This window comes from Dryobates pubescens, chromosome 21 (assembly GCF_014839835.1).
Source record: "Dryobates pubescens isolate bDryPub1 chromosome 21, bDryPub1.pri, whole genome shotgun sequence".
Taxonomy (NCBI): domain Eukaryota; kingdom Metazoa; phylum Chordata; class Aves; order Piciformes; family Picidae; genus Dryobates; species Dryobates pubescens.
Window position 1 is genome coordinate 17,084,429 of NC_071632.1, and position 12,596 is coordinate 17,097,024.

The following is a 12,596-nucleotide window of genomic DNA, read 5'->3' on the forward strand; positions in this document are numbered from 1 at the left end:
GGTGATTCATTCAGATCCCAAAGTTTAACCATAAGCCATGGTCTAACCATTTGATGTGTGGATCTGCTGAAAGCCCTGAGTGGGTCATACTACCTGGTCAGTATTTTCCTTTCATTCACATCCAATCCCTGCACCAGGTGGTTTGGTCCCTTGCTTGGAAGGTCAGGGACATCTTCCTGACCTGTATCCTGTGTGGTTGGGTTGAGAACATCAGTCCTTACAGCCTATAGGATATACTTAGGCAAGGCTTTCTCAAGAGTTCCTCTTGGAATATTTTTCCTACCCACAAATGAATAAACAAATTTCAGAGAAAGGGTGCACAGCCTGATGATCCTTCTTCCTCACTGAATCTGCTAAATGCTCTGCTCCAGGGTCTGCTCTTCTGTGCTGTCTTGGTTTTTTGGTAGGAATTTCTCAGCCACACACCAGAAGAACACTTCTAACTCAACCTGAGGTTCATTCTTTAGAAGAAACTCAGTCAAAGTCTTGAGGTGCTCATGCTGTGGAAACAGCAGTCACATGGACATCCTAAGATGGAGCTTGGCAAGCTGCAGCTGCAGTACTTGGGTGGAGGAGGTGACTGGAGCAGCTTTCTGAGGTGAAACCTCATCTCTGTTGGCCAGGGTCTGCAGTTTTCCCTTGACCTGGTCATTCATGAAGTCCTAGTCTCAGTGCACACAGTCTGAGGTGTGTTTGCCTACAGGCCAGCAGCCAAAGCCTTGGCAACAGACAGGGATCAAAAAGGTAGACACAGGCAGCTTTAGAGTGTCATCTCTGGCAGTTTATCTGAAGTGCTTCTGCTCTGGCTGGTGGTGTGAACCCTGATCACCCAGAGTGCTGAGCTGCCTTGCAGGAGTTCTGGGCAGCTGTGGCTCCCAGTAAGACCACTGAAAGCCTACTGAGAGCTGTGGCTGCTCGGTCCCTTCAGTAGGTAAACTTCTGTCTACTTTGGCAGAGGCATGAGTGTAAATGTGTGCTGTGCTGGCTAGAATCAGTGCCAGTGCCCCAGGCAACCTACAGAGGCTGAAGCCTGGATTTTATGAGATTGGGCAGAATGCCCCTGTGTGGGGGGCAAAAAGCCCTGGTTTTCATCTTAGCCCAGGGCAGCAGAAGTCCACAAAGCTCCTCTGAAGTGCAGGTGTGTTGGGTGTTGGAAGCTTTGTAGGCCATCTGCAGGACGTGGTGCACCACACAGCAATGTCAGGGTCAAATTCCCTCCGGAGATTTGATCTGCCCCTCACCAGGAAAACACCAGAACCGCTAGCTGCCTGATAGACACAGCACTGTAGCTCTATCCTATTTACCTTATAAAGTGCAGAAGCTAAATTTGCCCTGCTGGGCATCAAAGAAGTGGTTCCTGGAGAGAGAGCAGTGCACACTTTTCATTCACATCAGAAGTGAAGAGGCTGTAGTTTGTGAGATGGTGCCCAAGCACTGGGGGGGCTGTGTCAGTCTTCAGAAGCATGGACTGCAGCATCAGGAAAGGCCACTGAGGATCTATCAGAATAAATCCTTGGGAGCAGCTCACTGCTTCCTTGGAGCACCACTGCATGACCCTTTTCTCAGGAGGAATGTGTGGGGTTGTTTTGGGCTGGGTAGCAGCAGGTCTTGTACAAACCAAGACCAGAGCAGCCTCACAACAGCAGACACTGAGCCTAGGGTTTTGTCTCAGCCTTCACCTCTCCTCACTAGCTGAATGGGTGATGTGACCTTTAAGCTGTCTCCTTGCAGATGTCTTTTGTTGTGATTTTCTACATCTGTTCCTTGGTAGATGAGAACTTGGAAAAAACTGTTACAGCTCAGCAAGCTGGGGGGCATGGGAGCTTTGTTTTCCATCCACCTTCTTGGGTTCCTCCCTCATGTCCCGATTCCCAAGCTGCTCACTGCAAAGGTCTGGCTTCCTCTGTTTACCCAGAAGTGTGACACTGCTGCACTCCGGTGTTGTTCAATCCCTTCCAGCTCCTGATCCCTCTGAAATCCCAGGAAGACTTGGACAAAGCGATGGAACAGTTGGAGCTGAGCCCTTCCCTGAAGAGCCTGCGGATCCTTGTGAGTGCTCCAAAGAAAGCGAATGTGAGTCCTTCACCTTCCCTGCTCCTTCGTGTCCGGAGCAAGATGCCTTGTTATTGTGCTGGGGAGTGGACGTGAGTCTCCTGACGGGGAAGAGCAGAGGGCAAGGTGGCCGTGAGAGGGGTCAGCCCTGCTCTGCCTCAGCTGCTCAGAAATCCTCCTGGTGTGAGGCTGCACCCAGCTCCCTCTAGCTCCTCCTGCATGCTTTGTAGTGTTAAATACTGTACTGAGCCTCAGGCAAGATTAAACCCCAAGAGGACCCCTTGTGCTTTCTGCCTAGGGATGCTTCCTTTCTAGAGAGGAATTTCTGCAGCCTTTTCTCTGCATAGAGGGTGATGCCTTGGCTGAGTGGCAGCATGGGGACTGTTCCCTCCATGTGGTGTTGCAGTACTGAAGCCAGGAAGAGCAAACTCGAGAATCCTTGAGTCTCAGGCAGGACTGGCTGTCTTTACATATTTATTTACTTGGTTTTCCTGAGCTCAGTGGTTTTGCAGTTAAGCCTGTTTAGCTTGACCTTGCCTGCACAGAGTGTCTTGCCAAGCACATGTCGTGCTGCCCCAAGCACGGGCTGTAAAGCAAGGGATTTGCAGATGTTGCAACTCCTTTTCTTCCTTATATTTCCTAGAAGTCCTGGAGAGACTAGGAGTCTTGAATCTCAGACTGCCTATCCTCATGCTAGTGCTGGTGCTCCAGGCTCTTGAAACTTCTATGCTCCTTTTGAGAGGCAATCAAAGTGCCAGGACAGAGACATCAGGGAATATTCAGCCATCAGTTGAGGTTTCCTAAGTCTAGAGCAGAAATGGAGTGATCTTCCCTAGCAGCTGTGGGAACACAGAAGTATTCCAAGTCAGCTACCAAGAGCAGGGAGGCCAGGTGGATTCATGCATACCTTTGAGAGGAGGTCCATCTCTTCCTGAAACATATAACCATGCTCTTCCATGTAAGAACATAGAGTCCCAAGGTCAGACATAAAATCATCACAAAATCACCGTGCACTGTAGCACATAATCTTAGTGAGATTTGGCCACAGTCATTTAAGTTACCAGTTGGGTATGCATTTCATTGCTCCTCCCCTTCTCTGTCTTCTCTAGCAGAGCCTGACCCTCCTCTCTTCCTCTGCAGTGCCTAAGCTGCCACGGAAGGCTAGGGAGCATGTAGGAAAGGCTCTGATTTTGGGACTCTAGATATGGGCTCAGGCCAGGGATCAATGTCTGTGTGTATCTAGAGATAATGCAGTGCAGAACCAGGCTTTTATGTCAAATGTCTGTGTTTACCATTGTCAACTGGAGCTTAGTTTTATTAGAATGTTTGAACAACAGACATGAATTACTTGTGAATGGTTTTTGGATCCCTTCAGATTACGTGCACGTCTGGTTTTCATTTTTTTAGAAGCAGTTCTTGGGCAATATGGTCATGGGGAGCCAAATACAGGGTTTCACATGGTGTGTCCACAGGGGCTCTGGCTGAGTCTGATCTTCCCCTTTGTCTGATTACCAGCTCCTCCAGCCGAACAACAGTAAACAGCATGAGATGAGGATCTCCAGGTCCATGGGGGACATCATGGGATCCCTGTACAAAGACTCCGAGAGGACAAGGAAGTATTCAACAGGTCAGTGAAATGCAACGCTCTGAGAGGCTTTTTGTGCTGTTACAAACTGGCTGCCATCCCCTTTCTCTTTCCTGTCACACCCCTGTAGCTGCTACAGTCTGGATGGCCACCCTGATGTCTCCCACCAGTTGCTGCATATCCTCAACCTGAGGAAGAGACTGCAGACTGCATGGGTTGGATGAGGTTGTGCTGAGCAGAGTCACATTGGGCATGAAAACTAAGAGCAGGGGATCTGAGGTGTGATGTGAGAGGAGAAGTGCAGTGGTAAAAATCTCTGAGCTTTATCAAAGTGAAGAGAGGTTCTGTAGAAAGCCAAGGGCTTTTGGGACCCTGGCATACTTACTCCTTTAGCCATCTGCTGCTGTTTCTCAGTGTCTCTCCTGTTTTCCCAGTGAAGGGAATAACATAGATGAATGCGCTTGGGTTCCTTGGCTCCTGAGCTGAGATCAGCTTTGCCACAGAAGGACCAAATAGATGTCTGCACCACCAGTCTCTTCTTGTGGGTGGAGTGAAGTCTGTGGTAGCTGCTTGAGTGGTTTCTCAGGAGAATCATAGAATTGTTAGGGTTGGAAGGGACCTCAAGGATCACCTAGTTCCAACCCCCCTACCATGGGCAGGGACAAGTGGATGTGCACAGGTGTTATGCAGGGGTCATGTTTCAGACGAAGGGGAGAATGCTTTTCCTTCAGACCTGCAGCCTCTGAAGCCAGGCCAGCAAATGCCTGGTTTCTTCTTGCAGCCCTGCAGGGAGCAGAGTTTGTTTGTAGCCTCATGTGGTTTTCTTTGGTTTTCTGTGCCTTGGTTTGTGCTTAAAGTCCTCTGAGCTTTTTGAAATGCCACATACTCTTGATATGCTGTCTGTAGGAGCTTTTGTGAGAAGAACCTTGTCAAGCTCAGGGTGCCTGGTGCAGAACTGGGGAAGCAGGACTGTATAACAGGGGAATAATTATTCATATTACAACACATAGGCAGGATTGATGATTTTGTCATGCAGTGTGTGTTCTCTGCCATGCCTGTAGGTGCTGGTTACAGGGTAGCTTCTACAGATCCCTGTTGTGGTACAATTATTCAGTAGCTGTAGAAACAACAGCAGCAGAGGCCTTGAATAAAGTGAGGCTTTCCCTATACAAATGTGCATGAAGATACATTTCATCCTCCAAAGAGCCTCTGTGCTTACATGGCAGTAAAGACTTCCAAGCTCTTTGTGCAACAAAAGAGTGTTTTTCTTCAAGGATTTTCCCCTTTTCTGGCTTGTAGCCTGTGCTGCCATGATAACATATCCTGTGGTTTGCTGCATCTCAGATACTGATGCATAGGAAATGTTCTTTTAGGGCAGGTCCAGTCTAGCCCCTTGTTGTAGCCATGCCCAACTCTTAGTGAAGCCAGAGGTGGGTGCTGGATGCATGAGAGCTCTCTTTGGGCTCAGTGTTTGCATGTACCAGGGCTGCCTTTTGCTCTTTTCTTCTTTTTTCCTAGCTCACTTGGGTCTTGAGAGTTTGCCCAGAGTCTGGCAAGAATCATTAGATAACCGTGACTCAAACGCACAGAGAAGTACATGGTAAGGCACAGAGCTCAGCAGAAACTGTGCTTGAGCACAACATCTCTGCTGCAGTTTTTTTTTGGCACTTGCTAAGCTGTTGATACACACCAGTGAAGAGCTGTGGCACTGGGAGCTGTCACTGATGCGTGGATGGAGCGTGACGGGCAGAACTGATCCCATGTGTAGCTGTGCTAGTGAGAAGTTTGGTTCTTGCAAAGACAGACTTTCATACTAACTTTTATGCCATGCTTTGGCTTTTTCTTATTGTTTTGGAGCTGCTGGAGTATCCTGGCCACGTTTGCACCATTGACTGTGATGTGTCATTACCTAGAGTAGCATCCTGTAGATAAGACAAAGCAGATCAAAGCAGATGCAGCAGCTCTGCAAGGGTGAGAGCCTGAGGTACAGATGGATTTTGAGGGAATGCCTGAACAGCAGAGTGGAAGACTGTGCAGCACCAGATCTAGGCTGCAGCATGTACCAACAGGAGGGTCTGCATCCTGACTGCTAATGCACCAAACCCAGGGTACTCAGCACTGTTATATAGCTGGGTAGCAAAGGTAACCAGCCTGTGCTGCAGACACTCTGGTTTCTTCCATGCAGACTGTCAGAAAAGAGATTACAACAAAGCCTCTACATGGTAACAGCACACCACACCTCACACCTTTGGAGTTATCTGGGTTCTGCATGAAACTACTACAGCTCTGCTTAGGAGGTGTTCACAGTCCAGCAGACTCACTTTCTTGACCTCCTGAATCAGAACTGGGTAACCTAGCAGCTGGGCAGAAACTCTGGTGAGCTGAAAGGGAAAGCAGTGTTCAAATGGAGGGTAAACCTGAATGTCAGGAAGTAGACAGAGATGATCCTCCATTGTGGTTCCCTGAACCTGAGATTTCACTGAACTGGATGGATAGTCAAAGAGGCTGGGATTTCTGTAGGAAAACCTCTTCTTCACTTGCAGTGGCAAGGTATCCCAGTGTCTGCTTCTGCTGTCATCAAAGGGGCTGCTGTCCAGAGAGGATCTTAAGGCAGTTTGTCTTTTCTCTTGCAACCACATTTAAAAGGATTTCAAGTGACTATAGAAAAGGTGGTTTAGGGTCATGTTCTCAGTGTTTCTGAGATGTCTCATGTTTTTCTGCTGACTCTGCCATGTGTTAGCAGCAGCAACAAATAATAAAACTTCATGTTGTTGGCACAAGCCTATTGGAAGGGGGTGGGGGGGGAGTAGGTGTTCTGGGGAATGTTTGGCTATTTTTGCCTTTACTGGAGAGAAAATGTCTTCAGTCCATGTCCCTGAAAAACCTTATGCAAAGTGAATATTTTTGTTTGCCAATAAAACTTTTTCAGTGGAAATCCCTCCCCTCTTTTTTTCTTTTTGTGGGGGGGAGTAGCAAATGTTCCAGCCTGGTGGTGAGCAGCATCTGCAACTGTTCAGCTGAGTGCCAGGAAACGTTGGCTAAAATCTATTTGGGTTCTGAATTGTCAGATAACTGAAGGTTGGGTTTATTTGCTTTGAGGAAATACATGCTTCAGACCATTATCCACAAATTGTTCAAGAGCCCTGTTCCAGAGTCACCATTTCACTAGAAACATTTGCTAAAAGCTTGCTTTATATATTTATATCTTTATTTCTTTATTTTCCCATGGTAGCAAAACAGGCTGCTGAGCACTGGCATCGTGTGCCAGGAGGTCAAGGGTGGTGATTCTCCCCCTCTACTCAGCTCTGGTGACACCCCACCTGGAGTACTGTGTCCAGTTCTGGAGCCCCTATTGCAAGAGAGATATGGACATGCTTGAATGTGTCCAGAGAAGGCCACAAGGATGATCAGAGGGCTGGAGCACCTCTCCTATGAGGACAGGCTGAAGGAGTTGGGGCTGTTCAGTCTGGAGAAGAGAAGGCTCTTCCAGTATCTGAAGGGGGCCTACAAGAAAGTTGGAGAGGAACTTCCTAGGATATCAGGTAGTGATAGGACTAGGGGGAATGGAATGAAGCTGGAGGTGGGGAGATTCAGACTAGATGTGAGGAAGATGTGAGGAGAAGAGAGTGGTGAAGCCCTGGAATGGGTTGTCCAGGGAGGTGGTTGAGGCCCCATCCCTGGAGATGTTTTAAGACCAGGCTGGATGAGGCTCTGGTGTGAGGTATCCCTGCCCAAGGCAGGGGGGTTGGAACTAGGTGATCCTTGTGGTCCCTTCCAACCCTGACTGATTCTATGGTTCTATGATCGTGTGCCTGCCAGCCCTCTCCAGAGCAGGCAGGAGTACTGGCTGGGTTTGGGCTGACAAACATGGACCAGCCTTGGGAGCAGCAGGGCATTTGCCTTGGAGAACTGACACTGCAGTGATGGTGCCCAGGTTTTCATGGGTGTTTGCTAATGTGCAAGCATCATCTAACCCTTGCTAGCACGCTGGGAGGATTTGATTGCAGATCTCTGGAGAGAGATGGTACAAAGACTTTGTTGGTGCTTGGACTGGCCAGATGGCTGAGAAACAAAGGCCTGGAAGTGATATTTGTGCTGCTAAGCTCACAGGGACAGGGCACAAGCACTGGCTGGCTGTTGATGAGGTTGCTTAATCATTAGGACATTTCCTGCTCAGCCTTGCACCAGTGATTGTAATTCCAGCAGTGCCCAGGTACAGTCTGGGATAGCATGGGCTAGGGAACTGTTGGAGGAGTTGGGATGGGTGAGAACGCCTCTGCTTTGAGAGGAGGAGGAGAATTTGTCTGTGTGCATTGTATTAGTTGCTTTAAGGCTAGGAGATGGGCTCTGTCTTGTTTGTTAGTATAGAAGAGCCTTGAAGCCTTAAATCTAGAAGCAGGAATCCATCCTGAGAGGATCAGGGCAGAGAGGTGGGAGCCTTGTAGGGGTTCCTCTGAAAAAAGTGGAAATGGAGAGAGATTTGGTCCATCTTTTCACACCTCTCCTTGACAGAGTAAGAAAATTGCTGCAGGTTTGTCTCATCTTGTGGCAGTGCATCCTGAGCCCAGCGTGTCTGCCAGGGCTCAGAGGAACGGCACATCTTGACGTCATGTCCCTCCTTCAGCTCTGCAGTGATGTCATCCCAGGGCTGGGCTGCCCGTGGCTGCAGCTGTTGAGTGTAGACAGCTGCCAACAAACCCTCCCCATCTCTGACATTTAAGGGGCTTCTCTGCTCCATTGGGCCCCCTGCGTGATGCTGGCCAGTGGTGGATGAAGTTCTGTGAAGGACCTGGGGAGGGAAAGGGTGAAGCCAGAGAACGTGGAGGCGGAGGGACGGCAAAGCTGGCACAGGGAAGCTGGCTGTACGTGCAGCACCACAAACTCTGCACATACTGCATGAAAGACTTCTTGAATAAAAATAACAGAAGGGAACATGAAAGACCCCAGTAGGTGCCAGCAGTAACTGTAAGTCTCCGTGCTGGCCTGGTTCACTGTGCAGGACATGCTGTGCTCTAGTCTCAGAAATAAGGCCTTGCATTAGTGCTTGCAACATGGAGCAGAAATCCCTTCCTGAACCACCTTGGTCTAAAGGGTAACTGAGGTCAGATGCTCAGCCAGTGGCAGTCTGCAGAGTTTCTCTGAGTTCAGGAGTCCTGAGCGCAGCTGCTGACATCTGGCCAGCATTCGGCTATACGAAGAAGTGCCTCAGAACTTGCCCCATGCCCACTGGGTCTGAGGGCTGGAGCTGGCTGTAATCCTGTAGACCCAGAAGGACAGTCTGTTGGGGGTCCCCTTTCTGTGCCTGCTGCTGCAGTTTCTTGAGTTAGGTTAAGCATGAAGAGCATCTGTGATGTGTCAAAGAGGCATATCTGGGCATGTCTGTCCGTTCCTTTCTCTGCCTCTGGGTGGGTAAAGCAGCATTAGCTAATATATCCAATATGCTGTATGTTGCCCCACTAGGAGTTAAGCTTGCTGTTGAGTACCACTGTTGCTCTCTTTCTCTGACCCCTGTTTTCCATTGCTCTCCACCCACAGCACTGAGATTGCCACAGGTTTTGTTAAGGGGAGAGGATAGGGCTGGAGGTGGGGAATCAGCCTTGGCTCTGTGGCTCTGTTTCCACCACCTCTCCATGTTCATCCTGGGCATGAAACAGCAGCAACAACTATCAGTGCTTGTGGAAGTGTGAAGCTGCATAAATTACTTTGAGCAGCTCTTCTACCCAAATAGGCTGGCTGAAGGGGATCTGGTTCAATCCAGCGGTTTCCAGGCATGCAAAAGCCTAAGCGTTTTGTTTAACTTCCTTGCCTGCTGGGAAATGTTTAGTGTCTTACCCCTTATACAGTTTTTGGCAGGAAGTATGGCTCTTGAAGGTCAAACACAACTGACCTGATTACTGAGAGCAGTTGTTACAGGCGAAGGCTTCATGTGAGATCATGCAAAGTCTTTGCACTTGTGATAAATCTCATTTAACTCTCTGGGTTCAAAAATCAAACAAGACTGTAAAATCCCAGGCAGAGCTGTTCTGTGGGCAGTGGGTGCATTGTTGCAGTGAAAGATCCCAGCTCTGCACGAGCAGACCCACGCCTCCTCGTAGCAGCACCGGTAAGATGCATCAGTTACACCACAGCAAATCCTCCAGCAGCTTTTTTGAGCAACAGCCACCCAAATGGCCTTGTGCTGCGTGCTGGATTGGCATCTGCTAAGCGAAGGAGGGGACGGTGGCACAGTGATGTATCCAGGATGCCTGAACTGTGAAATGGTTAAACGTTTGTTTGTTTATCTTCAAAGAGAGGATGCTGTACTTCCCAACTGGTTTTGTTTTTAGGGCTGGTGGGAAGCCAGTTCATTATGAGTGCCGCAGCACTCGAGAGATTCTCTCCCCTTGATCTTGGCGTCACTTCAGTTGGACCTTTTTTTTCCGCTGTGTTCTTATCCTGCAGGAAATCTGTGAAGGAGAAAATAGGAAGAAGGGGAAAAAAAAGAAGTAACTCAAAGCCATATGACTTTTATTTTTACAATCTAAGCAAGGAGTCTGGAGGATGATGTGCCATGGGACAGATCTCTCTGTATTTGGTGTTAGTCCAGCAGGCCTGATTCAGTGATCTTCAGTGCTGGCGTGACGCTGTTAATGCCCAGGGAGGTGGTGGAAGCCCCATCCCTGGAGGTTTTCAAGGCCAGGCTGGATGTGACTCTGGGCAACCTGATCTAGTATGAGGTGTCCCTGCCTATGGTGGGGGGGTTGGAACTAGATGATCCTTGAGGTCCCTTCCAACCCTAACAATTCTATGAATCTGTGTGTATCAGAGTAAATGGAAGGTGGGGGCTCGGATTTGTGATGTCGATCACACTTGATGGATTTGTGCCAGAGATCAATCTGGCACAGTAACTATGATGCAGATAGCAGCAGAAGAGGCAGGAGTGTTGTGTTGATTGATCAATGTTGACTGTTCACAATGGGACAGGCCTCTTTCTCTTAAAATATTGTGCTTAGCCTGGGCATGTTGTTACCAAATGGCAGTAATGAACCAACGAGCTGGCAAGAGTGCAGCAAAAATGGATACAAAGTGTAAGGAAATGCATCTCCATGTGCTTTCTGACTCTCCAAGGATGTGTGCCTTTTAAAAGTGTGCTTAAAAACAAGTTGTTGTGTGGTGTGCAGGCTGAAATTGCACAATGCTGGCTGGTTAACGCTCCAGCACCGAGCAGCACAGACCTCCGTCAGCAGTTCCTTGCTGTGGAGTGATGACAGCCCTGGACGGAGCAGAGGGACTGCAGGAAGATCAGTGAAGCCAAGCCTGTGCATCTGGGCCAAGCCAGGGCAATTCTCCCTAAAGCCTGAGAAGGCACAAGGAATTGGTTAGGGTGGATTTGGGGGAATAAGAGGGATGAATGGGACATCTACATAGGGAAGCTGTGGAGTTCTCTCTCAGGCGCAAAACAGAAATCCTCTTCTACTAAAGCCCTGGGGAGAGCCCGTGAGAGCCTTTCTCTCTGTGCTGAGGTACACATGATGCTCTGCAAAGCCCTAGGAGTTTCCAGATAGCTCTGCCTGGTGTGGAGGCTCTGACAGCTGCAGGCATGGAGCCTCTGGGGCTACAGACAAGGAAACAACCTTCCCTTGGCAGGAGATGGGGGAAACCTGATCTTGTAGGTTCTTCCCCACCCTGTGGCTCTTGGATTTGAGGGGTGGTTTCCCTACCTCTTTATTTTCATATAGGGAAGGGGGAGAGGAGTAGTTGAGTGCAAATTGTTTTCTGTATAATAAGTGTTTAAGTGATGTTGCAGCAAGTTCACCTGGGCTGTTTCCCAGATTGCTGAGCAAGGTAGTGATGTGATCCAGGGAGGAAATCCCAGTGGTCAAAGAAGGAAGGTGAGTTTGGATCTTGGGTTTTGTGTTTTGCTTAGAGGTTGACTGATTGCATCGCAGCAAAACTCTGGAGCCCTTTTCTTCCTGGCATTATCCAGCATCTGGATACAGCATCCAGCTCTTAGGACCCAGGGTAGGTTGAAGGCCAAGTCTGCTAGATGTTGTGATGGTCCAACAGTAACAAACTTACCCTGCTGCAAAAGCTTTGTAGGATGCCTATAAACAGTATCATGTGTCAGCTCCTCTGTGCCCTTCCAGCCCAGCAGCATCTCCAGGAGGTGTGTGATCACTGGAAGAGTGTCACTTGAAGGATTTGGATGTGGCCAGTCCTCCCCTTCACCCATTCTTTTCCCTTGTCCTAGGCTCTCTGCACACTGGCCGGAGCTCTCCACCTCCAGGGAGTGTCCCTGAGGAGCAGCAGCAGATTGCTCGTCAAGGATCCTACACCAGCATCAACAGTGAGGGCGAGTTCATCCCTGAGACCATGGATCAGAATGTAAGTGGCACTTGGCTTAAACTGAGACAGCACTGGGCTTGAGGGGAGCTGTGCTGGGAGTGCCATTCCCATCACTGAATCCCCAGGGGACCCTCTGCATGGGACTCAGGCCAGCTTTTTCCAGGAATGGGTGTCCCTGGGCTTGACACGCTCAAGAAGCAGCCATCCCAGTTTCTCAGAACCCTAGAAGCCAGCTGCAGTGGTAAAGGCAATGTGCTCAGGCACCTCAGGTAGCTCTGGGATACATGTGCGTGCCAGCTGCCAGGCCCTTGTGGCCACAGCCTTCCTGGATGCTGGGATGAGGAGGGAGCTTGCCAAGCAGCGATTGCCTGCGATTGCAACAGCCTGGGGATGTCAGCAGCTCTCGCTGCTTCCCCTCTGCTGTTTCTGCCTGAGCTCCAGTTACAGTTTTTGGCTCTGCTCACAGCCTTTCTCTGTGGATTCATCTCTGTCCCTCCCCCACATTTTTTTTCCCCTCCCTTAATAAGGAGTTTACATGTTCCATCCCTCGGTAATAAAAGAGCAACTAGTTCATCTGCACAGCCATGAGCAGTCAGTTTGGAACCCATGATGGGGGAGACTCTGTAATGTCAAA

General features: G+C 49.2%; 1 protein-coding gene across 2 annotated transcripts in view; it reads left to right on the forward strand.

Annotated features, from left to right (window-relative positions):
• LOC104298979 (mitogen-activated protein kinase kinase kinase 3) overlaps window positions 1-12,596 on the forward strand; it is an 81,351-nt gene that overhangs the window by 49,756 nt on the left and 18,999 nt on the right. Inside the window, exons 6-8 of one of the 2 annotated variants that reach the window (XM_054171354.1) lie at window positions 1,960-2,073; window positions 3,568-3,679; window positions 11,868-12,001. In XM_054171354.1, coding sequence (XP_054027329.1) covers window positions 1,960-2,073; window positions 3,568-3,679; window positions 11,868-12,001 — 360 coding nt within the window. The remainder of the gene's footprint in view (window positions 1-1,959; window positions 2,074-3,567; window positions 3,680-11,867; window positions 12,002-12,596) is intronic. The other variant, XM_054171355.1, reaches the window with a different exon arrangement.